The following is a 26607-nucleotide window of genomic DNA, read 5'->3' on the forward strand; positions in this document are numbered from 1 at the left end:
TAGACCACCAAAATAGGAGAAGATGATGGATGAGGCATTTCTAGAAAAATAACTGAAATATCCAAAACACAACACCTTCTAGTAATGAGAGACTTGCTAACCTGATATATTGGGAAAGTTATGTGGAAAAACACAACATTCCCCCCCCTTCCCCAAAAAAATCTGAAGTATGTTGGGAAAAACAGCTTGTTTCAAAAGGTGGAGGAAGTAACCAGGAAGACAGCCATTTTAGACTTGATTCAGATTAACAGGGAGGAATTGGTTTTGGATCTGAAGTTATAATGAAATTATAGTCTTCAGGATTTTTGAGAAAAGGAAGGTGCATGAGTAACAGGATAAGGACAGTGGATTCCTAGAAATTGTGAGTAATGCCCTTTGGGAAGAAAATCTTAAGAGAAAAAGAGTTCAGGACAGCTCGTAGTTTCTCAGAGATGTTATTACAGTCATTACAGCAAACCACCCTGAGGCAAAGACAAGACAGGAAGTAAAATATAAGGCTAGCATGGCTGCATCAGGAATTCTTTAATTACCTGAAAATCAAAAAGATATTCTACAAAAATGTGTGAACATGGACAAATTGCTAGGGATGAATAGAAAAGAAATGCACAAGTATGTAGGCACAAAATCTAGCAGCATTACAAACGCTTTCACTGCTTACTGGGCTCTCAGTAGCTATATAGGGGTAAATTAGAGCTACACAGAACACTGAGAGCTAGGACTGGTGGCTGTAAACAAACTCTATGGGACCATGGGAAACTTGGCCACACCCATTCCAGATAACTAAAATCATTCTGGTCGACTGTTGTTTCTGGACCAGAGAGTTTTGGACTAGAGAGGTTCAATCTGTATCTGTTTTTAAAAAGCGGAACAAAAATGACCTGGGAAATTATAGACCAGTTACCTAACTCTGATACCTGGAAATATATTGGAAATAATTACTAAACCGTTTGTAAGCTCCTAGAGGATCAGGGTGATAAGTAATAGCCAGTGTGGATTTGTTAAGAACGAATAATGCCAACGCAACCCAATTTCTTTCTTTGAGAGGGTTACTGGCCTACTGTATAGGGCCAAAGCTGTAGATGTGATTCATATTGATTTTTAGTGACGTTTTTGATATAATCCCACGTGGCATTCACATAAAATAAACTAGGGAAATGTGGTGTAAGTAAAATTCCTGTAAGGTGGGTGCACAACTGGTTGAAAAATCATTCTCAAAGAGTAGTTATCAATGATTTGTTATTAAAATGGGAGGACATATCTAGTGGGGCCTTGCAGGAGTCACTTCTGCTTCCACTATTATTCAATATTTTCTTTAATAACTGGAATAATGGAGACTAGTGATAGAGATGTAGCTATGTTAGTCTGGTCTAGCTGAAACAAAAGACAGGACTATGCATCACTTTAAAGACTAACAAGATGGTTTATTAGGTGATGAACTTTCGTGGGCCAGACCCACTTCCTCAGGTCAATATGTGGAAGAAAATTGGCATGACCATATATACCAAAGTGATACAATAAAAAAAAAGTGAACACATATAAAATTGATGAATCAAATTTAAGAACAGAGGAGGGATGAGGGGGGAAGGTTAGTGTCTGTGAGGTAATGACATTAGGGGTGATAATTGGGGAAGCTATCTTTGTAATGGGTGAGATAAGTAGCATCTTTGGAGTAGACAGTAGCTGTGTCTACACTGGCACGATCTCGCGCAAAAGCGGCCACTCTTGCACAAAAACTTGCTGCCTGTGTGCACTGGCCGCGTGTTCTTGCTTAAGTAAACTGATGTTCTAATGTATAAAATCAGGGCTTCTTGCATGAGAACTGAAGCTCCCACTCAGGAAGAAGCCCTCTTGCGCAAGAGCTCTTCCAGAAGAGGCCAGTGTAGACAGGCAACATGAATTTCTTGCACAAGAAAGCCGTATGGTTAAAATGGCCATCAGAGCTTTCTTGCACAAGAGAGCGTCTACACTGGCATGGATGCTCTTGCGCAAAAGCACATGCCAGTGTAGACGCTCTCTTTTGGAAGAGTTTTTGCAGAAGAACTCTTCCAAAAAAGAGTTTTTCCATGAGAACGCGCCAGTGTAGACGTAGCCAAGTGTGTTTATAAAATTTGTGGTTGACTGGTACTTTAGAGGACAGGATTAGAATTCAAAATTACCTTTATAAATTGGAGACTTGGTCTGAATCAACAGCATGAAATTCAGTGAAGACAAGTGCAAAGTACTGTGCTTAAGAAAGACAAATCAAATCCACCACTAAGAAATGGGAAATAACAGGCTCAGTGGAAGTACAGATAAAAATATCCAACAAAGATGTTATTTACCTTACCCATTATAAAGATATCACCAATTATCACCCCTAATATCATTATCTCATAGACACTAACCTCCCCCCCTCACTCTCCATCTGTTCTAAAATCTGATTTGTCAATTTTATGTGTGTTCACTTTTTTTGGATTGTATCCCTTTGGTATATATGGTCATGCCAATTTTCTTCCACCATTTGATCTGAGGAAGTGGGTCTGGCCCACGAAAGCTCATCACCTAATAAACCATTTTATTAGTCTTGAAAGTGCTACTTAGTCCTGTCTTTTGTTTCAGCTACACCAGACTAACACAGCTACATCTCTATTACTAATCATGGGAAGACTGAGATGAAGGGAACCTGATAAGTCTTCAAATATGCTAAGGACTGACATAAAGACAAAAGTGATCAAATGGTCTCTCTGCCACTGAAAGCAGGATAAGAAATAATCTTAATCTGCATCGAGAAATATTTAGGATAAATATTAGAAAAGACTTTCTAAGTATACAGATAGTTAGAAAGTGGTATAGGTTACCAAGGAAGGCTGTAGAATCTCCAACATGTGAAATTTTTATGAGCAGGTTAGACAAACACTTCTCATGGATGATCTATGTATACTTGGTCCTGCTTCATCTTAGGGGGATGAACTAGATCTCTCAAGACCTCTTCCAGGCCTACATTTTTCTGATTTTATGATAGCATGGGGTGTTTATTGATCTGGTTAAATTTCAGAACAAATGTGTGTGTATGGGGAGAGGGTGGTTAGTTATGTAGATGGGAATATGTGCCTCCAAATGCAGTAGGCTAAGTTTTCTTCAAATTGTGATCTTCATGTTTGAAATTATGGGAAGTCCCAGAAAATGTATGTGAAATTACTGTTTGACCACATCTGATGTTGGGGTGATCTGAGATAATTATTTTAATGATTTTGGGTTCTTAAAGGGATGGTATAATGATTGTCTGTTGGATTTATGTTCATAATGGTGAGAAGCCAATGGGGATGTGTGCATTTTGGGGATACCTTAGTATACTGCTTCCTACTTTTTAAAATATTCTGTTAGGTTTAGAAGGATAATGATAATTTGTCCTTTCAATTTGCCTGTTTTTCTGAGTTTTTTGCAATTTGATTTTAGATACAGACATCATTTGCTGTATGCTAATATGTTCCGGTGTAGTAGAGATAACTTACTTAAAAATAGTAATAAAGAGCTCTGCAGGTTTAATTATTGAAAAAGTGGTTTTGACATTTAAAATCACTAGAGAGGACAAGGAACTTTTGGTGCCCCATTTATTTTTCATTTTTGAATTTTCATTATACAGTTTGAAGCTCTGTAATCTGGACTTCTCTAGTCCGGCAACATTCTGGGTCCAGCATTATTGGCTACCCCAATGGGAGTACTCAGGGGGCAAACTAGTGGAGTTCCTGGCTGCTGGGGGAAAATCAGAGGCTGCGGGCACCATTGGAGTCCCCAGTGGCCAGGGGAAAATCGGAGCCTCCAGCAGCTAAGGAGCAAGCAATGTAGCTAGGTGGCCAGAGGAAAGTGGAGCCACCAGTAGCCAAGGGGGACGGAGGAAAGCAGTGCTCCCAGCAGAAGTGGAGCTCCCAGCAGCTAGAGGAAAGCGGAGTTCTAGACTGGCATTGACCTCCACTGTTCCAGCAAATTCTGTGGTTCAGGACTTGTCATGTCCCAAGAGTTCTGGATCAGGGAGGTTCGACTTGTACTGTTCTATTTGAAACATTGTAGCATAAGCAATTGGTAGCAGAGGTCCTTTCTGGCATGGTGTACTACCTACATGAGACTAAGCGATATCATTGCTTTTATTAAAACATTCATAGTGAGAATATCTTAAGTGGGAGAAAGTTCTAATATTGCCTTGTTTACAGACTTGCAATGAATTATGGAGCACCCTTTGACCTTTGGCAGCATAATAGAGAAGACTCTTATATGCAGTCACAGTTTTTAATTTTTAAAAGGGAGGGATCATTAGTTCCTATATTGGGTATGAGAACATGGACCTAAGAGTGTTTTATGATGCAGGGCCTGTTGTCTCTGGTAAGGCTTTATCCAAAGCAAATTTAAGTCAATGGAAGAATTCCCATTGATTTCATGGGGATTTCCATCAGCTCCATAAAAATTGTATAACCTGTTCAAAAATAACAGTAAAAAAGGTTCTGTTTTATTTGATGTCAGGCTGTCATTCCTAATTATTGTCTAATTTCTGGAGGACCACTTCAAAACTCAAAAGGCCAATGAGTAATTGTTAGGATTTAATAACATTTCTGTACCATTTATTTCATTTTTTTATCTAGCAAACAGAGACATTGTTCCTGCTAGCATTTCAATATTTGGAATGGTCATAATGTGTGATTCTACTCGACCAATTTCATATGTCCTTCTGCTGCTGTTCCTGGTAGCACAGAAGTAGAAAAATCAGCAAAAAGAATCATGAACTTGAATAAAATATGCTAATGCTGTTATTCCCCCTACTTTATAAAATAACATGTTTCTGTGCCCTAAGTCCTGATAGAATGCCTTTCCACTGACTTCTGTGAGCATCAGATCAGTACTCCTGTGTGACAGATTGCTGAAAAGGTCAAGTGTAGAAATTTGCACTGAGAGTTGAACAATAAGGGTATGTCTACACAGCAAAGTTATTTAGAAATAACAGCATTATTTTGAAATAACTTTACCAGCGTCTACACAGCCAAACCGCTATTTCGAAATTAAATCGAAATAATGCAGGGCTTATTTCGAAATTGGTAAACCTCATTCCAGGAGGAATAGCACCAATTTCGAAATTGCTATTTCAAAATAAGTGCTGTGTAGATGCTTATTTCGAAATAGGGGGCCTCCAGCCCTTCCCAAGGTGCCCTGGTAGCCACTCTGGGCACAACCAAGAAAACTCCTCTCCCTCTGCTCCTCCCCGGAGCCCATAAAGGGGTAGATTCTGGCTGCAGTGCCTGTGCCAGCTCCAAGCCTGCCAGCCCAGAGCCAGCAGTCACTGCACCTGACCCAGTGGCCCCAGCATGAGCCAGGCAGCCAGTGCCAGCCAGCCCCCCACCACTCCCCAGGACCAGTCTGCCAGCTCCCAGGAGCCTGCCAGGGGCCAGAGAAAGCTGGTGCTTTCCTGGTCCAGTGAGGAGATCATGGACCTGATTGAGGTTTGGGGGGCTGCTGCCAATGTCCATGATCTCTGCACTACACAGAGGAATGCAACTGTCTACAGGCGGATGGCTGGCAGCCTGGCCACCTATAGCCACATGCAAACCCAGGAGCAGGTTCTGATGAAAATCAAGGAGCTGCGGCAGGCGTATGCTAGGGCCACAGGGGGCAGTTCCCAACCAGAAATACATTTTGTGTGTAGACGCGTTATTTTGAAATAAGCTATTTTGAAATAACGCTGTAGTGTATACATACCCTAACTGATATGCTTATATAAGAATGGCACTAGCGACACCTTGCCTAGATGTAACATATTTGTTTTCATTAATCCTGATGTGCAAAATGAAAGTATCATAAATCAAGGTTTTCTACATATCACAGTGGACAAATGAAAAAATATGTTTTTTTAATTGGTACAACATGTACAATTATTGTGTAAGGAATGTAAGGTGCTTAAATGGCATCAAAAATTAAGTTCTTTAGGGCACTGACTGGTCTCTTTTCCCTTATAAAACTCCCTGCAGCTAAAGCAAAAGAGAATAAGGGCTATTGTTAAAATGAACGTCTTACCTAATACCTTAGGTTTCAAATATTTTAACTGATTTCCCTTCCTTTCTGTACCTTTAATGAAAGCTAAAAATATGATAAAGGTGTCTTCTTTATGTGACTAAGCAGGGTGAAGTAGTTGAACTCTAAATCCATAACCATGTTTGGCATTTTAGTGTTGTACAGTGGCAAGGGTCATATAAATACCTTTGACTCTCTGGGCTCATTTAGTCCATAAATATTAATACAACAGGACTGCTACTTTAATAGATATCTGGACAGCACATAGCAAAATTGAGTCCTGACCACTAATTACTACTGTAATAAATAAAATAAAATAAAATGTTCTCTTGTTTTTCTAGAACACTATCAAGTGCAGGAAAAGAACTAAGGGATAATTTTCTGAAGGCATTGGCAGAAAGGGAAGAAACCAACCGTAGTGGGAAAATGGCTGTGAGTATATTTGAGCTTGAAATCTTGTAGGAATAAATAGTTTAACATAGAGCACATACTACATTTTCCTTGAAAATATCTATTGTTTTAGCATCATTTATAGCAAAACTATGTTTTCCCTCAAGCAATTCATTTTAAAAGTTCTGTCTATTTGGGAGAAGCTCCCTGAGGACTGAACATCGCTCTGTTTTTTACAAAATTAATGAAAAGTCAAAACAGGAATCTACAGGCTGGTAAATTTAACAGTATTGGTGGAGAGAATCTTGAAAACTCTTACATTCATTTGTATAGCAGAACACAGAGATATATATATATATTGGCTGCGTCTAGACTGGCATGATTTTGCGCAAATACTTTTAACGGAAAAACTTTTCCGTTAAAAGTATTTCCGCAAGAGAGCATCTACACTGGCATGGATGCTTTTGCGCAAAAGACACCTTTTGCGCAAAAGGATCCTTGCCAGTGTAGACGCTCTCTTGCACAAGAAAGCTCCGATGGCCATTTTAGCCATCGGGCTTTCTTGCGCAAGAAATTAACTTGCCTGTATACACTGGCCCTCTTGCACAAGAATACGTGAAATGAAAATGTGGTTCTAATACCCCATGTGAGCAAGAATAGTTGCACAAGAGGGCTTATCCCTGAGTGGGAGCGTCAAAGTATTTGCGCAAGAACCACTGATTTTGTACAGTACAAAGTCAGTGTTCTTGCGCAAATACTCGTGGCCAGTGTAGACAGGCAGCAAGATTTTGCACAAAAGTAAGTGCTTTTGCCCAAAATCTTGCCAGTCTAGATGCACCCATTGATTTTGAATATCTACTAAGGATGTAGGTACCATTCTTGTGGCTGCTTACATACACATGTCACTTTCCAGACATGCGTGAATGCAGTGGCTCACTTATTGAGAAGGGCATCTCTCTGTAATGCCTTTACATCAATGCTCTGGAATCTGCACTGCCCATTGGCCTCCAAGAGAATGTAAGGGTCCTTCTGACCTATAAAGCCCTATATGATGCAGGACCAGAGACAAAAGGGTTGCCTCTTTTCCCAGGCCATAGTGCCACAATTCAAATGAAAGGTCCAAATGAGTCTTGTCCGTGGAGGTGACTGCCAAGGTGATTTTTGTAGGGACTCGAGGATTCTGGAATATGACTCCCTCTTGAGTCCAGAAAAACTGAATTTGGTGACCTTCCTGACATGCTGCAAGAGACATCTGTTTATAGGAATTTAGGAGAAGGCTGAGGGTATGCTTCCCATAACACTGAAGAAGTCGAAAGAAGTTTTTGTAGGTGGCTGGCTGAGTTCCTGTGACATTATTTCTCTAATACTGCTGGGGTTTTATTGTATCATTAATTATATTAAGATGCATAGAGCTTGGAATAGGCATCATTTTATATTTTAAAATAAAAATAAATAAATTGATTCACTGACTCATATAAAATGCATAGGTTTGCAGAATTGTGGCTTAACTTAGGTCATGCTTAACTTACCCATTGGAATTCTTTGAAAATTCAATTGCCTGCACAGATCAGGGAAATTATATTATATTGTGATTTTTCCAAAAAACTTCTTGATAAAATTACACATCTGAGATGAATGGTTGAACTGACAAGGCATGTAAGACTTGATTAGAATGTTTCCAGGAGGAATGATGAGAAATAATGGAATGAAACCGAACAAGGGAAAATTTATGCTAGCTATCACAAAAGATTTCTTAACAGTAATTTAGTTAGACTGTGGGAACTGGTAGAATCCTTTTCACTAGACTTAGATGAGATAGAGCACTCTGGATTATTATCAAGAGAACAATCCTGTAATATCAGATGACAGACTGGAAAATGGAATAGAACTTTTCTGTCTCTAAATTTTATTCTACCCCTGTATTTTTTGCTGACCCACATTTCCATATCTTTCCCTTTGTCAATAAGAAACCAAAAGTTAGAAAAGATGCCTATATATTTCTTTTTTATGTCCCCTTTTTCTTTTTCACCACTTTCTCTAGCATTCCTTAAAAAAATGAAAACACATACAATATGAGGTTATGCTGGCACTAATTAAGGGCACATCTGTACTTACCAAAAGATGGATGCAATGGAGAGCAATCTTCTGGCGTTTGAATTAGTGGGTCTAGTATAGACCCCTAAATTGAACACTGAGGGCAACTCCTTCTGGTGTCCAATACTCCTAGTTTTGCATGGAGTAAGGGAACCAATGGGAGCGATTGCTCCCATCGGCCTCCCACATTGTGGACACCGTGAATGCTCAGCTTAAGGCCAGCTACACATTTTGCATAGGAATAGACTATCTGGTAGACCTGAAAATTAGTACATTTTATTCCAAAAGCATACAGTTTTGATGAAGAAGATCCTTTAGAGTTGGCTTTACTTATGTTTGCTAGCGTTGTTAAATTGGAGAATAAGATCTGCTCGTAAGGAGTTCACTCACAGGCTGTGTCTACACTGGGCCACTTATTCCGGAAAATCGGCCACTTTTCCGGAATAAGCTGCGAGCTGTCTACATTGGCCCTTGAATTTCCGGAAAAGCAACGACGCCCTACTGTACAAAATCAGCCGCTATTCCGGAAAAACTATTCTGCTCCCGCTCAGGCATAAGTCCTTATTCCGGAACACTGTTATGGAAAAGGGCCAGTGTAGACAGCCCAGTGGTCTTTTCCGGAAAAAAGCCCCAATCGCGAAAATGGCGATTGGGGCTCTTTTCTGGAAAAGCGCGTCTATATTGGCCACAGACGCTTTTCCGGAAAAAGGGCTTTTCCGGAAAAGCAGCCTGCCAATGTAGACGCTCCTTTTCCGGAAAAACTGAAAACGGAATAGTATTCCGTTTTAAGCAGTTCCGGAAATTCATGCCAGTGTAGACACAGCCACAGAGTTTTCCTAGCACAGCTGAACAAGTCAGACAATGAAGACTACACTGGTTTTGCTGCTGCGTGTGGACTGTAATTGTACTGTTTCATTCCACCCATATGGGACACAATGAGAGTTATTTAGGTCTATATTCACACTAGCAATAGATTCCCTCTCTTCATGTTAAAATAATACTTAAAACAACAACAACAACATTGACTTTCTGGGCGATTACAGTGATTTTGATCTTTCCTACCTCTGGTTGCTTTTGACGGTAATCAGACAAATTATAAATATAGAGAGTATTTTCTTGTTTTTAATTTCATGTTTCATAACTGAGGTAAAAGTGTATTCTTTTTTTGTCCTATGCAGTTCTGGATCCATATTTGCTATTTTTATGGCTAACTAATTAGCCACTAAAATTTGCAGAGGAAATCTTGCTGAAAATGTGGTTCTAATAGCCCATGTGAGCAAGCTTTCTCCTGAAGCTTCAAACGCCTTGTGGTTTCAGTTGGTTGAGAAGATCCATAGGAAGAGTGTTTCTTGTGGTGTTTAGGGATTTCCTAGCAGAAAAGACCCCCCCCCAAAAAAAAGGCAACACAAATGTTTAGCTGTGTGGCTCTATTTACATATGATGAAAGATTGGAAAAATAAAACGATTTAGTGTGAATAAGAAAAATTAAGAGGTTTATTTGCAGTATTGCATATTATAAAAGGAATTCAGTAATTAATAATAGTTCCTACCTCTTTTTCTTTGTGCTTGTAACAGGTTTCATGCACTGGCCCCTCAAACTTTGGCCCCTTTTGTGTCCTCAAAGCAGCCAGCGACCCCTTTCAGTGCAATCACCTGTGCTCTTTATTTTCTGTGTCAGTTTCCACCACCTTCTATTGACAGAGCTTCAGATGTGTCACCTCAGGAACTGCTAGCTTCAGCAGTTAGCTGAGGAGCACAGCCTTCCACTCCCTGGCTCCACCCTTTCCTCTTCCCCCTTACTTACTTTCTGTCCATTTTTTGTAGCCCTGTGGCTAATGAGGCCAGCAGCTGTTCCCCATTTGTCCCCCAGTTCTGGGTTTACTCAGTCAGCTCAAATGAACTTTTCCAGCTAGCGCTGGTGTGACAGAGCCTGTCACAGTGCAGTTTTTTTTGCATCAAATTTCTTTACAAAGGAGGTTACTATACATCCTTATTTTACAGATGGGGAAATTCTAGAATTTAATCCTTGGTTTAGGTAATCCTTCTAGGGGAAGGCTCTAAATTGCATGTTCTCGACTGCAGCTTCACTGCTGTTTCTAAACTGTAGCGACATATACCCACCAAAAATCATACAAAGAAGAAGTTGCATTGTACTTCCCCAAGTACAGACCTACCCTATCACAGTGGCAAACTCCATCCTTACCTGAGCTATTAAAAGTGCAAAGAATAACACAAAATGCTTCACAGAGTATCAGTTTCTCCTCCTGAGGGGAGTCAGTGCAAATTAAACAGTCTCTTTCAATAGTAGGGAAAAAATAAATGTGTTTATTGACACAACAGTCATGGATTGTGATTTTAAAATCTCTCTGCACTGTAGTAACTAAATGTCGCACTGCATCTTTCAGCATGTGTGCTCTAATCTCCCTGTGAATTTTAGCTTTCACAGATTATCTGTATATTAAATAGCTCTATAAAGAATAGGTATTTACAAAAATGACATGATCATGACAGCAGAGTTGTGCTCATTCCCTTAATTACTAACCCTATTAAAAAATGAGGTCCAGAAAAGATTAGAAGGAAAAATAAGAGATCAGTAGAAGGTGGATACAAAGAATGAGTGGATGTGCTAGGTGTTGATTCATCCCTTTATTTTTCTTTTGAATGTGCAGCTAAAATGTCTCTTCCTTTCATGAATAAAATTCACTTAAATTCCATCATTCAGTTACACAATAGATCTATAAACTAAATCTGAAAGCAGAAAGTTCTTCATTTCTTCACAAAGCTGTATATTTTCTATATCTAGACCTCTCCCACATGCTAGTATGCATAGTTCTTGTTGTCAGGATGGTAATTTGTTCAAAACACACATGATCTGTTGTATTAGGAAGACGATAAGAATTGTATAATACCAACAGACCTATTTTATCTGTCAAAATAAGCCACATAATTACTGTATATGATTTGGGATACTATTTAAATGGACTTACCTTCTTTTTCGCTGATATACTACGGTGATGAGGCACCTGTATATATAAATACTTTGATAGACACAGTAATGGAATTCAGGTTATATTGAATCACTTTCCTCCTATAATAGGTGACTTTGCAAACGTCACAGCCCAGGCCCAGCACAACCAGTTTGAACATAAACCTTGCAAATGTATTTAGATGTTTGGAATGGGTGGTTAGAGCCCTTTTAGTTTTCATGAAAACAGAAGTAAGCTAAAGATTCACCCACTTTTACTGATTAGAAAACAAAAATAAAATCTGTCCTTTCTGTCCTCACAATCCTGAGAGCTGTTATTAAGAGAACAGATGTGATTCAGGCTTAGTAGAGTAGAACTTGTTGACGCTAATTTTCCCACTGAATGTTGACTGTGTAAACAGTTACATGACTGGGCCGTTTTGGCTTTGAAATGTGTATTATTGAAGCTGGTATAAAAGCACTGGTTACAGCTTGTTCCTTCAGAGCCATTCAAAGAAACCACTGTAACTGACTCAGAAAATCCTGTGAATCAGGCGGTTTCTAATATACCCATTTCCTGTGTTGAAAACTCTATGAAACATAAGATTGCGTTGTATATGACCAACAATATTGTGCTGACATGATCTTTTTCCCTTTTACTATTTTCCAACATCTATAAAGTGCTCCCTCTCAAGAAAAGAGGGTATTGTACAAATGTTTATTTCCCTTTTAATTGAACCCATGTTTGTTCAATTAATAAATCCCTATGGAAATTGTATGAGTCATGCAAGTAATCATAACTGAATTTTAAACAAATCACTTCTGTGCTTGAAATATAAAATGCATATCAAATTCCATTTCACTAGAAGAAATACATTATAAAAGATAATACTTTCTATTCTTCAGGTGATTTGCATGTGTCCATCTACTTAAGATCTGTGGGCATGTACAGAGATGTTTCTCCCAGTGCTATACCTATTGGGGCTGTGCATATAGCCTCGATAAACTTATCTGCTAGTCAGTGCAATAAAGAGGTGGAGCTGCGCTGGCCCTACCTCTCTTCCATCTCACTACTTGTAATTGGTAGTTGGAGTGTCAATGTAGTCTCTACAATCTTCTCTTTATTAACGTTTAGGTTAGTTTTTCCGGTCAGGATTTTTGTTTGAAGAGCTTCATGCATTTCTCTCAGAATGAGATTGAAGCTTGGTTCTGGGCAATGCCTGGATCTTCAGGTTTTTAAGCCTTACACTGGCTATAGAAAACTCATGTCTATCCGTGACCCTCATTCTCAGTGCCTGTTGTTTCTCAATGGGAGCTATTTTGTGAGAGCTGCTTGATTTGCAAGAGTATCAAGCCTGGAACTAAGAAAGATAGGGAGGTGAGATTTTTATCATGTTAATAGAAGTTGCCTTAAGTCCTCCCTCAGTACTCCGCTGCTCTGTTTGTGCTCTGAGCCCTCCATGTTGGTTAGAACATTCCTCTGGACATGGTAGTTTTTCTCACTAGGAGATTTGCAGATATGCCATTCCTCTTCCCTGATGCAATATAAGAGGCTGAAGAAATCATTGAAATCATTTAAATCATTTAAATTGATTTAAATCATTGTGGGACCTCGAGCCTTCACCAATTTTTCAGTCACATCCATATTTTCATCTGTATGATTGAAGACTGGAGTGGCTTCTGTGATTAGTGATTTTACATTATGAAATGCTGTTTACAGTCTTTGCATAGTTTGGTTTTGAAAGTAGTAATTAATTCTGTTCCTGTAAAATGATTTTGTTTGGTCTGAGGGTGAGTTTAACCTTTAGTTTAGATATTTATCTCTGCATAGGAGATTTTTGTATTCCTGTTTTTTCTTAGGTGTCTTCATAAACAATAGCCATATCAGGCTCAGCTGTAAGATAGCTCTTCATCCAGTTTTAGATTCACCTTTAAAGGGTTTTTTTGTGATAAAAAACTTTTAATTCTAGTTGTTTATTAAACTTTATATCTAATCTGGCAATCATCTTATGTTCATATTCATAATAATGCATCAGTTATTAGAGGAATTCAATAACGGGAATTCAATAACGGGAACATGTGAGCAGACAAAATGTCAAGACTTTGAAATAAGGCTATAAGGGCTATAGTAAATAACACCCCCAAACTGTTGTTATATAATATTTGTTGTGAAGTACATGAAATTAAAATTTTGTATAAACAATAGACTTTAGCAAATTAATGTATTGTGTACTGTGTTTTAAAAGAACCCCTCTATAAAAATGAAGTGAAGATTTGAAAGTGGTGCAAGGATGAGATGGAAAAAGCAACAGAGTGAAGCAGCAGTTATGAGTTTAAAGCCAATAACACCATTTCCAGTAGAGAAGAAGACTCAGCCATTAGACGGTGACCATACTGACAGTGACACTTCCAGTTCTAATGATGAAAATTTTGTACCCACAAATGACATTTCAATGCCACTGCCTCAAAATGCAATAGTTTTTCAAAGTTAGTTGTTTCAAACTCCAAATAATATAGCAAAAGATGCTGAAAATCATGCTTTTCCCCAAACGTCTGCTGACAAAAACTCTTCCAAATGGAGAGATCTACACAAGAGACTGTCTCTGCTGGAGCATGGTAAAGTACACACTTTGTACTGTGTACTCTGTTTAATTTTTAATAGCAGTACTTCAAATGCATCAGTACCATCTGATCCATCCAATTGGAGCCTCAGTAGAAGTTGGAGGAAGTTGAAAGACCAAATACCTGCACATGACACTTCAGTTTTACATAAAGATAACTATGTAACGTGGAAATCAGCTAGTGCAGCATTCAGTGCTACATTTGATGTTGAGAGGGATAACGTTGAACTCCTTAAAGATATTCAAAAGATTCGTGATCAGTGGGATGCAATCCTTTCTGAGTGCAAATCAGTAGCACCAGGGTATTGACATTTCAGCTGAGTTTTCCACCAATTGCAGCCTAACAGCTCAATTGGAAGGCACTGATGCGGAAAGGCACTGTCAAGTCAATGGTGTTTTTTTTAAATTGTTATTGACTCCATCAAATGTGGTCTTTCACATGGATTTGAATCACTGCAACAAATTTGTACCCTTTTACGAAGATCTATATTCAATGGCTGAATGGTTTCAACAAAAGTACTACAAATTTTCAAGAGATCTCTGTGATAAGATTATCTTCCTGAAGTGTGTACATTCCACCAACTTTAAATCGGACTGCAAGCCGAAAGAACTGCTTCAGGAAATATTCAATCTTGGCCTGTTGACTGTATTTCCTAATCTCACAATTGCATTACTTATTTTTGTCAGTGTCCCTGCACCAGTGGCTTCAGGTGAATGCACACTCAACGTGTTAAAACAAGTAAAGAACTATCATCATTCTATAATGGGACAAGAGTGTTGGAATGGGCTCACAATGCTTAAAATGAACAATGGTATTGCACATAAATTAGATTTTTCTTCAGTTATAAACGAGTTTGCACACAACAAAGCCAGTAAAGCATTCCTAAAATGTAGAGTTTTGCTTGCAGCGGAAACTCACAATTAAAGTTACATTTTTAATATACATGACATTGGTATAATGACTTAATTGTTAATAAATAAAAGTTTCAAGTGTTAATTTTCATATATTCTTTTGGTTTTAGTGTGACCCTTGGATGAGAAGTTAGATACATCAGACACCTGGGGCTGGGCTGGGGCATCTAAACTAAAACTGGCCTGTGGCTCTGTCATCCTCTGAAAGGGCCTGCATACCCTAAACACTCCATTAGAACACATGAAAGCAGCTGTGTAGACAGAGTCATTGCTTATGTGAGTAAAGATGCATCAGAACTATAGAATATATCCACTACAGGGCTTTCTACATGTTGAAGTCATGTCTCCCACTTCTACACTGCTGTTTCTGCAGAACAGGGAAAATCTCCACCAGCTGTAAGGGGCTGAAATCCAAATCCAAAATCTCAGTTTCATTCCAAAATCCAAAAGGGAGTGGGGTTCTCAAACCTATTTTGGATCAACAAAACCTAAATAGGTACATAAAAATGTACCTATTTAGTACTCTCCATGCCATTATCTAAATCATTGAGTAATATACTGAACAGAACCAGTTCCAGAAGTGATTTCTGCAGAACCCCACTTGTTATTCCCTTCAAGCATGACTGTGAACCATTGACAACTACTCTCTGGGAATGGTTATCCAACCAGTTTTGCACATTCTTTATAGTAGCTCCATCTAGGTTGTGTTTCCCTTTGTAAATGAGAAGATGATGTGAGACTATATCAAATACTTTTGTAAACCTGGCCCTGAGCACTTTGTCAGTGCTCAGCAAAAAAATGCATACGTAATAATTTAATTGGAAAATATATTTTCTAGAATACTTTCTGGCATTTTTAAGGGGCTTTCACTTGTTGCATTTAAATACGCTTCACAGGCAGGGGAATTTTCTACCTTCTTTGTTTTATGATAGTAATAATGGAAAACAAATAATTTGGGTACGTTCAGATACTGATCAGCAATTATTTTCTTAACTCAGTAAGTAAAAAGAAACAAATTGGTACTAATAAAAAAAAAGGCAACATTTGCCTTCTTAAAAATGGCCTTTTCTGGACATAAACCTTCCAAAAAAAATGGTGTTCATATGTATTCATTAGTAGATGTGGCCTGTGATCTGTACAATATTAATATTTCCTTCTTTACATCCATACATATAGGAAACAAAATCCAGTCATCTGGCTGCCTAATGTTTACAATGACTTTCCCATCATATCATATATATAGTAGCCTAGTGTCTGAGAGTCTGTAATGCTGAAATGCTGGCTGTTCCCTCTGGGGGGCGCTGTTGCCTGAAATGCAGGCTGTTCCCTCTGGGGGGCGCTGTTGCCTGAAATGCTGGCTGTTCCCTCTGGGTGGCCCATGCTGCATGGGGAGTGCAGGGCCCAAATGGCAGCTTGCTCCCCCATGGTGGCCCGGCTGAGCGGTGCAGAAGTCAGCCGAACGCCACAGCGGGAGGGGAAGGGGGGCGGGGCGGTGATGTTCACGGCCAGGGGGCGGGGAACGTCACCGCGCCGCCCTCCTTCTTCCGCCATGGCACTCGGCTGACTTCTGCACCACTCAGCCGGGCCGCCTCATGGGAGCAAGTGGTGCAAGCGACTGTTTGGGCTCCGCGCTCCCCATGCAGCACGGGGAGTGCGGAGCCCAAACAGCTGTTTGGGCTCCGTGTTCCCCCGAGTGAGAGGCAGGAGAGGGAGGAGAAGAGAAAGAGAGAGGCAAGAGGTGGAGGAGAGCTGAGAGAGAGAGGGGGGAGGCAGTAGGAGGAGGAGAGAGAGAGATGGAGCAAGAGACTGGAGGCTCAGGAGAGAAGACCAACATGGAGGAGAGACCTGAAAATCCCGTCTTATGAAGGGCTAATTGGCTAGTTATAAATAATTACCTCCAAAGTAAGCCATGTGAAAGGCAGAAAAAGATAATATATGAAAGCTTTTAAAGGAAATGAATGAAATCAACAGCTATTCCATTACTGGAACATTCATTTGCTGAAATTAACTTATGGCTTGATAAGTGACACACTTGTGAAAAGAAGCTCTAAGAAAAGATGTCCAAAACATTAATGAAATAATGATGATAATAATAATTTAAAAAATTAATAATAGTTGGAATTAGAAGTGAAATGAAATGTAATTTTGATGTCTTTTTTTATAAATAATGTTTTCAGCATTTTAAATTCTCCATTTTTTAAAATTTTAGTAATGTTTTTGTCTACCCCGTCTGTTAATTTGTAGAAATGTATAGTTGTATGCTGCATACAGTAATCTGTTTTTAGCACTAATTAAGAGTGTAGAAATTACTTATCTGCAAATTGATCCATTGTAATTGAATATTTACAGCTAGAAATACTTGACAATGTAACTATTTTGAATGAAGTTGTTACACTATAAGTAGATTTTTAAGAGGTATCTATGTGGTGAACATAAGAATGGCCATACTGGGTCAGACCAAAGGTCCATCCTGCCCAATATCCTGTATGTTGACAGTGGTCAATTCCAGATGCCTCAGAGGGAGGGAACACAACAACTAATCTTTACGTGAAACTTCCCCTGTAACCCACCTCCAGAGAAACAGAAGCTAGGGACACCATTCCTATCCATCCTGGCTAATAGCCATTGATGGACCTAACCTCCATGAATCTAACAGGGTTCAAAAAAGAGCTAGATAAAGTCCTAGCCTCCACTACATCCTCTGGCAAGGAGTTCGAGAGGTTGACTGTGCGCTAATTTAAACCATCACATGATGAGTCTATGCTTTATATAGTTTTTTTGATTCATCATCATCATCATCATCAACAACCATAGGTTCAACGCCTGTTGGTGTCTGATGCCTCCCTCACTATTTCCGTCCATCCTTCCTTGTCCAGTGCAGAGAGTGGCTTAGTTTCTATAGACTAGCTCTGCACCAATCTACTATATCATCTACCCATTCTCTGTGGAGTCTGCCTCTCCTATTCGGACCATGCATTATGCCGAATACCAGGATCTTAACTTTTTGCTTGTTGTTTATTCTGCAGATATGCTCAAATAGTTGTAACTTCCTTTGTATAACCTTCTGCAGTAGGTTCTCTTTTGGCAGGATCTTCCTATATAATTCCTCGTTGGTGACCTTCTGCATCCATCCTATTCTCAGGATCTTTCTATAACAACTCCTCTTGAACACCAATATCCTTCTCTTCGAATCTTTTGTTATCACGCATCTCTCACATCTGTGCAACATGCTGTTAAATACGCACGTTTTCAAGACACTCAGATTCGTTCCTAAGCTAATCGCTTTACTTTTCAAGATCTTACCTATTGCCTTGAAACTCTCTCTTGCTTTAGCTATTCTAGTTGCTATTTCCTTCTTCCAGTCTAGATCATATGTCATGTTGCTCCCTAAATACTTGAACTTCTCTACGTTCTCTAGTTCGATCCTATCTACACTGATCTTCCTTTGTCTTTGTTTATTGATATTCATAATCAGTCCATACCACTCCCCTTCCTCATTTAGCACCTGTACCATTCTCTCTAGCTTCTCTTCATCTTCCTTGATAATAACTATATCATCCATGAACTTCAAGTTGTTAATTCTCATCCCATGCACCAATATCCCTTCTACTTCTTCCTTGATCTTATCCATCACTCTCTCTTGTTGCGCCTCACCAAGTGTACATTCCGTATTTAAAATTCATGTTAAAATTATGTACTAAGTACTTTTGTTTAGTTGATAGAACAAATGAACACATATGAAAAGGACAAATCAAATTTCAGAACAGAAGGGGGTTGGGGAGGGGGAAGGTAAAGGTCTGTGAGCTAATGATATTAGAGCTAATGATTTGTGTTTATTTGTTTAATTGTATCCTTTGGTATATATGGTTGTGACAATTTTCTTCCACTATTTGATCTGAGGAAGTGGGTCTGGCCCACGAAAGCTCAACACCTAATAAACCATCTTGTTAGTCTTTAAAGTGCTACATAGTCCTGTTTTTTGTTTCAGCTACACCAGACTAACACGGCTACATTTCTATCACTTTTGTAGACAAAGGCCTTGTTTAAAGGAAAAACTTATCTAAAGGGCGTTTCCTCCTTACTCCCTGGTTGAACTGACTTATCAGTCTTCTCTTCACACATACTTTCTGTATTTGTTCACAAAGCACAAGAATGTGACAGTCATTTGGTTATAAGACTCTCATATTATCAGCTTGCTATGTGATTTTATTTGCAACTTATGTAATTGTTATTCTTGACCATCCAAGTAAAGAATGCTTTGCAAAAGAACCAGAGAGGCATTGCAGATAATCACATATGTTTTCCTAGAGTAATTTATCTCCTTAATAATTTATCTCCTTAAACTTCCAGGTTCAAATTCAGCACCGTTATCTAGACAATTCCTATTAAACCCAAAGGGGATTGCATACAGATAAGAGAGAAGGATTTGTACCATGTAATCTTCATGGCAATTTCCTCTAGTGCAATTTTAACATTGTACATGTCAAGTAGATTCACTTTAGAAAGTACAGCAGAAGAGAGTTTTAAGGGGGACTTAAATGTAGCCCGGGCCTTGCAGATGAGCTCAGGGAGATATATCAGGGTACATTAGGAGGAGCATTTCCAGCAGATCTAGAGAAGTGATTATTCCCTTTTATTTGGCACCAGTGAGACCACATCTGGAGTATTGTGTCCAATTCCAGGGCCCCCATTACAGAAAGGATGTGAACACATTGGAAAAGATCTAGTTGAGGGTAACAAAAATGATTCGGGGGATGGAGCACTTGACCTACAAGGAGAGGCTGAGGGATTTGGGCTTATTTAGTCTGCAGAAGAGAAAAGTGAGGGGGGATTAGATAGTAGCCTTCAACTTCCTGAAGGGAGATTCCAAAGAGGCTGGAGAGAGGCTGTTCTCAGTAGTGACAGATGGCAGAACAAGGAGCAATGGTCTCAAGTTGCAGTGGGGGAGGTCTAGGTTGGATATTAGGAAAACTCTTCACTAGGAGGATGGTGAAGCACTGGAATGGGTTACCGAGGGAGGTGGCAGAAACTCAATCCGTAAAAGTTTTTAAGTCTCTGCTTGACAAAGCCCTGGCTGGGATGAATTAGTTGGGGTTGATCCTGCTTTGGCAGTGGGTTGGACTTGATGACCTCCTGAGGTCTCTGCCGACCCTGTGATTCTAAGTCTCTTCTCATAAGGTTTTCCATTCTTCTGATCATCCTACAAGCCCTTCTGTGCACTTGTTCCAATTTGAATTCATCATTCTTAAACATGGGAGATCAGATTAACACAGTATTTCAGATGAGGTCTCACCGGTGCCTTGTACAATGGCAGTAATGCTTCCCTATCTCTATTGAAAATACCTCTCTTGATGCACACTAGGATTGCATTAGCCTTTTTCATAGCCTCATCACATTGGTGGCTCATAGTCATCCTGTGACTTACCAGTACACCCAGGTCTTTCTCCTCCTTTGTCTCTTCCAAGTGGTAAGTCCCCAGTGTAGGCAACAAATCTTGTTAGTCCCTAAGATTAACTGCTCTCCCAGCACTGTAGGTAAACCACCTCCATGATGGGAGTAGCTAGCAGTGCAGGGAGCATGGTTCTCAAGCATGGAAGACTTTTTACATTGGCACGTTACAGCACTGTAACTTGCTGTGGTCAGGGGGTAGGATTTTTTTTACACCCGTGAACAAGAAAGTTACAGTGCAGTAACATGGCATTGTAGACAAGCCCCAAGTAAACTAATCCAGAGTTCTCAAACTTGTGATACTGCGACTCCCCTCTTCATTGCTGCAACCACCCTCTCAGTTGCTCATGACCCCCCGCTAAGTTGTTTGTGACTCCCCTCTAAGTTGCTCGTGACCCCTTGGGGGGTGGGGACCCACAGTTTGAGAAATGCTGAACTAATCAGTTAATTGGTCCTATTTATTCTATCTCTACAATATGCTGAATCTGTAAGGGGACTTGGTTTAGTGAGCCCAGTAAATACTAGACAGTGAAAATCTGAATGTTTCCTTTTTTAAGTGAACTCTTGTCAGATTCCCCAACTGGTTTTGAGCAACATTTACAGCAGGAAATCTGTTGCTTTTGAAAGCTCTGCAAATTGCAGAAAGGTTTCAGGAGATAAAAAGTGGGATTTTTCAGCTAGTTGGCCCTCCTTTATTAGCATCAGATCAATCCGCTCTGCTTCTGGGAAGTAGGATGAGCAGCTTAGGTTTCTAAACTGCTCTTGTGAAAAAGTTATAGTCCATTGGTCTGGCTCAGAAGCAACCCAAGATCAGTAAGAACATCATGGGGGAAGGCCAAGAACATGACATGGATGACCTTTGAAGAGAAAGGGAAAATATAGAGAGAGATTGTGAAACTGGAAACCCTTGAAAAGGGAAGCAATGTTTAGAAGCTGATTTCCTTCTCCCCCAAGGTAAGATCATAATTTATGAAAACCAAAACCTTTCCCATAATTAATATTGGAGATACACATTTGTTATCTCATGGAAAGTATTGAAATAATGGGCATTTGTAAATAATTTTCATTCATTGGCCTGCAATAAAATATACAAATCTTAAGCTTTATGTAGTTATACAATTTTATATTTGGTTACTGGGTGGACATAACAACTGTGACCCAAGTTATAAAACATATCACTTGTATTGCACGTGTGCTATCACATCATAGTTACTGTACCCTAGCACCTCAGCTACAATGCTTGCTGAACAGCAGGCAGGTTTCACTCACTCCTACCTAAAATCTTGGTAAACTACCTCACTGGGGAAAATCTATACTTTTCAAACCACCAAAACGCTTACAAGATGAAATGACCGTAACTGTGATTGATGAAAATACATAACTACTTAAACTCAGGAGCAGATGACCATTTCGCGGGGCCCAGGGCAGCACAATTTCGCGGGGCCCCCCTTTGACACGGTGCATGCTCGGGGCTTCTTCAAGCGCGTGGCCCAGGGCGGCCGCCCCGCTCGCCCTGCCCTATATCCGCCCCTGCTTAAACTATATACAAGAGAATTTTCGTTTTCAAATTGTAATTTTGTAAAATGAAAAATATTTACAGTAACAATTCACAATATTTTACTGTTTTGAATTTTAAAAGTTAACGTATGGTCTGCTTCTGTTCTGGTAAATTGTATTTTGAATAACAGTTATTACATATTATTTTAAATATTTATATTCTAGTAAAACTGCAAGGCTCCAGTACAGATTGTGCTATGTACAATACAAAACCCAACATTTTATGAGTTCCTGCCCCATGGACTTTGCATCACCTGATTTTATTCTCCCCCCAAAATAAGAATATCTCTGAATTTATTGCTTACAGGGTTGTAGATAGACTGATACCAAGATAGTAAAGAATAAAGTAGGTGAGGCAAGGTTGGTCCCATAAAGTATATTATCTGACCCACCTTGTCTATGTGAATTTATTGTACTTTTAAAGGGGAGAAATCAGCAATGGAGTGAGAGAAAAACAGCAAAATCTTCTTTAAAATGAAGTTGTAAATAGAAATCTGAATTCATTTTTATGCTATCAAGTGGAAATAGTTCATTTCTCTGCCACTGTGAAATGAAATTATTGCCATGTGAAGGGAGACAGATGTCAAGACAGAAGTAACAGATGTAAAAGATGTGCATAATGCATAAAACTATTTTGCCTAGTATTTCCATCTGTCTCTGAAAAGATCTGCAAATGAAGCAAACTCAATAAAGAAATCTGTCTGCTTTTGTTATGTCAAGCACATCCTTTATATGTCTTTATTAATGATAATCATAGATACCAAATAGTAAACCTAAACATGTTTTTAAATGTTCAAAGACATTGCAAGCTCCACTAAATGCAATTAGAAACCATCTTGTGCATTTTGTGATATGAAGACTGAAATCAAGCATTTGTCTTTGGAAGTATGTTTTCCAAATTTCCTAACAAAATAAACTTGAAATTGGAAGTGAGATGCTTACAATATTGGACAACTAACACAAAGGGGTGTGAAGGCAAAGAAGTCAATAAGTATGAAGTAGAGATATGTAACAACAAGGTCAGAATCACTGTGAAGCAGAGACCTGTAATCTAATATACAAGCAGTACCCGGGTTACGTACAAGATAGGGACTGTAGGTTTGTTCTTAAGTTGAATCTGTATGTAAGTCGGAACTGGCGTCAACCGCTGCTGAAACTGATCAGTTTCAACTGCAGCTGAATCTGGACACCAGTTCTGACTTACATACAGATTCAACTTAAGAAACCCAGGTGTCCCCAAGTCAGCTGCTGCTGAAACTGATCAGCGGCTGATTCCAGGAAGCCTGGGGCAGAGCAACTCGTTTCACGAGGAGTAACGGTAGTTCGGACTAGGATGCCTAGTCCGAACTACCTAGTCCGTGCCGCGTGTAGCCGCGCAGCACGGAGTCTGCACTAGCGGACATTTAAAAATGGCGGCGCCCGGCTTTATGCAAATGAAGCCCGGGAAATTCAAATCCCGGGCTTCATTTGCAACTCCGGTTGCCTACATTACCACCCTAGTTCGAACTAGGGTGGTAGTGTAGACATACCCTGGGACAGTGTAAGAGCTACCTCAACCTTTCATCCAGGAGAAGGTTTTAAGGTACTTTTGTACATGATCCCCCCCCACCCCCAACTCCGTGCCAGTACACAGTGCCCCCACCCCCACGCACACAACAGCTTGGGAACCCACAGGTAGTCTCAAAAAAAATACCGGACACACTTGATGGGGGCGGAGGGGAGGGACCATCCGGGAGGGGAGCAGTGCTGGCTGGGAGGAAGGGGGGCAGGAAGCAGAGCTGGCGGGTGGGGGGTCAGGGGCAGCAGGGCTGGCCTAGGGAGATTGGGGTGGGGGGCTGCCAGCAGGAAGCAGAGCTGGGAGGGGAGTTTGGGGGCAGCGAGGCTGGCTGGGAGAGATCGGGGGAGGGGCAGCCGGCAGGAAGCAGAGCTGGTTGGGGGAGGGTTGGGGGCGACGGGGCTGGCTGCGGGTGATGGGGGGCAGCTGGCGGGAAGCAGAGCTGGTCGGGGGGCTTGGGGCAGCGGGGTGGCCAAGGGAGATAGGGGGCAGCCAGCAGGAAGCAGAGCTAGTCAGGGGGTGTGTCGGGGACAGCAGGACTGGCCGGGAGAGATCGGATTGGGGGGGCGGCTAGCGGGAACAGGGCTGGCTGGGGGAGATTGGGAGGAGGAGGAAAACCGGCTGGCAGAAAGCAGGGCTGGCCGGAGGGGGGGAAACGAATCGACTGGCGGGGAGTGGGACTGACCCGGGCCTGTGGAGATCCCATGGTGCTGCCTGTCCGGTGCAAGGTCCCGGCAAAGCATGAGCGAGTCCTGCTGCAGCTCCACCATGCACTTGACCAGCGCTCAGGAGCACGGACAGGGCTCTCCCCTCCCCAAGGCATCCCATGGAACCAGAGGCTCCCGGTGCCAATCGCACCCTGCCTGCCAGCCACTTCCCTGCCCCCGCCTGGCTTCCGGGCACCCAGCCGGAGAACCAGAAAATACCAGACATTGCAAATCTCCTCCCCACATCTCCTTGCCATGAATACTCTGGGTGGAGACTGCAGGTTCATCTTCTAGGGTATGTCTAGACTGCATCCCTCTGTCAGCACAGGGATGCAGATTAGGCAGGTCGACATTGCAAATGAAGTGGGGATTGAAATATCCCGTGCTTAATTTGCATTAAAATGGCCACCGTTTTTGCTGACTCAGCACTTTGTCGGCAAAAAGCGGCAGTCTAGAGGGGGATCTGTCAAGAAAGAAAGTCTAGACATACCCTAGAAGATGAACCTGCAGTCACCACCCAGAGTATTCATGGTAAGGAGATGTGGAAAAAGGAAAGTTCTCTGAACGAGCAGGGAAAAGTAGAAAATAATAACAGGTTTCTCGCAAGAATAAAGAATTGGAGATACAGTTCATGAATTGAGACAGGCTTCTTTGGTATGGGACAGGAGAAGGAACATGGGAATTGGAATAAGTTTGGCAGGAACAGACTTTTTCAGAGAAAATGGTAGGAGTTTAAGGCAGATCTAGGCTCAGGCTTATGTTAACCAACTAAGAATTGAGCATGGGATGAAGATCTGTGAGAACTCAGAATAAGAGGGACTGAAGAAAGAAGAGCAGGTAGATGAGGAGAGCAGTGTTTTAATGGCTTAACATTTTGAGCCGAAGATGCTTGGATCAATGCATATGCAAATAGCATAAATTGAAAAATGTGTTTCTATTTCCCATCAAAGAACGAAATTTACAGAAAATATTTTATTGGTTTATAAATATGGATACATTTTGCTATTTACTTTTATTCATGAGTGCAAAACAATTAGTATCTCTAATTTTAGAAAAATCTGTTAATTGGTTTGACATGTTCTTTGATGAAGTTTGTTATGTTCTTATAACTAAGAAAAGGAAGTTTTTCTTCACTCAGTGCACAGTCAACCTGTGAACTCCTTGCCAGAGGATGTGGTGAAAACTAGGACTTTAACAGGGTTCAAAAAAAAGCTAGATAGATTTATGGAGGTTAGGTCCATCGATGGCTATTAGCCAGGATGGGTAGAAATGATGTCCCTAGCCTCTGTTTGTCTGGCAGGAGAGGGATCTCGTGAAGATTACCTGTTGTTCCCTCCCCCTGAGGCATCTGGTATTGGTCACTGTCAGCAGACAGGATACTGGGCTACATGGACCTTTGGTCTCCCCCAGTATGGCTGTTCTTAAGAACATGACCTAAACCAGGGGTGGCCAACCCGTTACAGACAAAGAGCCAAAATAGCGGTGGATACAGTGCAAAGAGCCAAGGGAAAGAAGTTGTTGAGCAAATAAACCAAAAAACCCTTTAAGAGCCGTGTGTGGCCCAAGCAGGCGTCCATCAGCCACAGTGTCAAATCATGCTGCCCCAAGTGGCATCCTGACCAAACAAGGAAAAAGGGTCAGAGCAGGGGAACGCAGAACAGGTGCGGGAACTGAGCCGCGGGTGCAAGAGCCTCAGTTTTTCCTTTGAAGAGCTGCATGCGGCTCGCAAGCCGAGGGTTGGCCACTCCTGACCTAAACTAATTAACAGATTTTTTTTAAGACCACCTCCTGGAGTTAAATCAAGCTGCAGGTAACATTTAACTGTTGTAAATTATAAGGCTTTTTTGAAATGCAATATTTTAAATGAAAGCAAGAGACTTTGCTGTGATATTTGAGTATGTGGGCTTCTATCTTGGTTTTCCAACTTTCATTAAAGACATTAAAAAATTAAAAATCCATCCAATTCATGCCTCATTTTAAAGAATGTAAATATTTTCAGAACCAATAAAGAACATTTTAAAGTAATTTCAAACATAAGGGCTGCGTCTAGACTGGCATGATTTTGCGGAAATACTTTTAACGGGAAAGTTTTTCTGTTAAAAGTATTTCTGCAAAAGCACATCTAGATTGGCACGGATGCTTTTGCGCAAAAAGTGCTTTTGCGCAAAAGCATCTGTGGCCAGTCTAGACGCTATTTTGCGGAAGAAAGCCCCGCTCGCCATTTTAGCCATCGGGGCTTTTTTGCGCAAAACAGTTCTTCCCTGTCTTCACTGGCTCTCTTGTGCAAGTATTCTTGCGCAAGAAGGCTTTTTCCCAAGCGGGAGC

The 26607-nt window shown here is 40.6% G+C and overlaps 1 protein-coding gene across 1 annotated transcript in view; it reads left to right on the forward strand.

The window, feature by feature from the left end:
* The window catches only part of CFAP299 (cilia and flagella associated protein 299), a 362695-nt gene that overhangs the window by 138830 nt on the left and 197258 nt on the right, over positions 1 to 26607 (forward strand). The window contains exon 3 of the mRNA XM_075929470.1: positions 6375 to 6465. Within this exon, the coding sequence (XP_075785585.1) occupies positions 6375 to 6465 (91 nt within the window). The remainder of the gene's footprint in view (positions 1 to 6374; positions 6466 to 26607) is intronic.

The sequence above is a fragment of the Pelodiscus sinensis genome, chromosome 5, assembly GCF_049634645.1.
Source record: "Pelodiscus sinensis isolate JC-2024 chromosome 5, ASM4963464v1, whole genome shotgun sequence".
Classification (NCBI taxonomy): Eukaryota; Metazoa; Chordata; order Testudines; family Trionychidae; genus Pelodiscus; species Pelodiscus sinensis.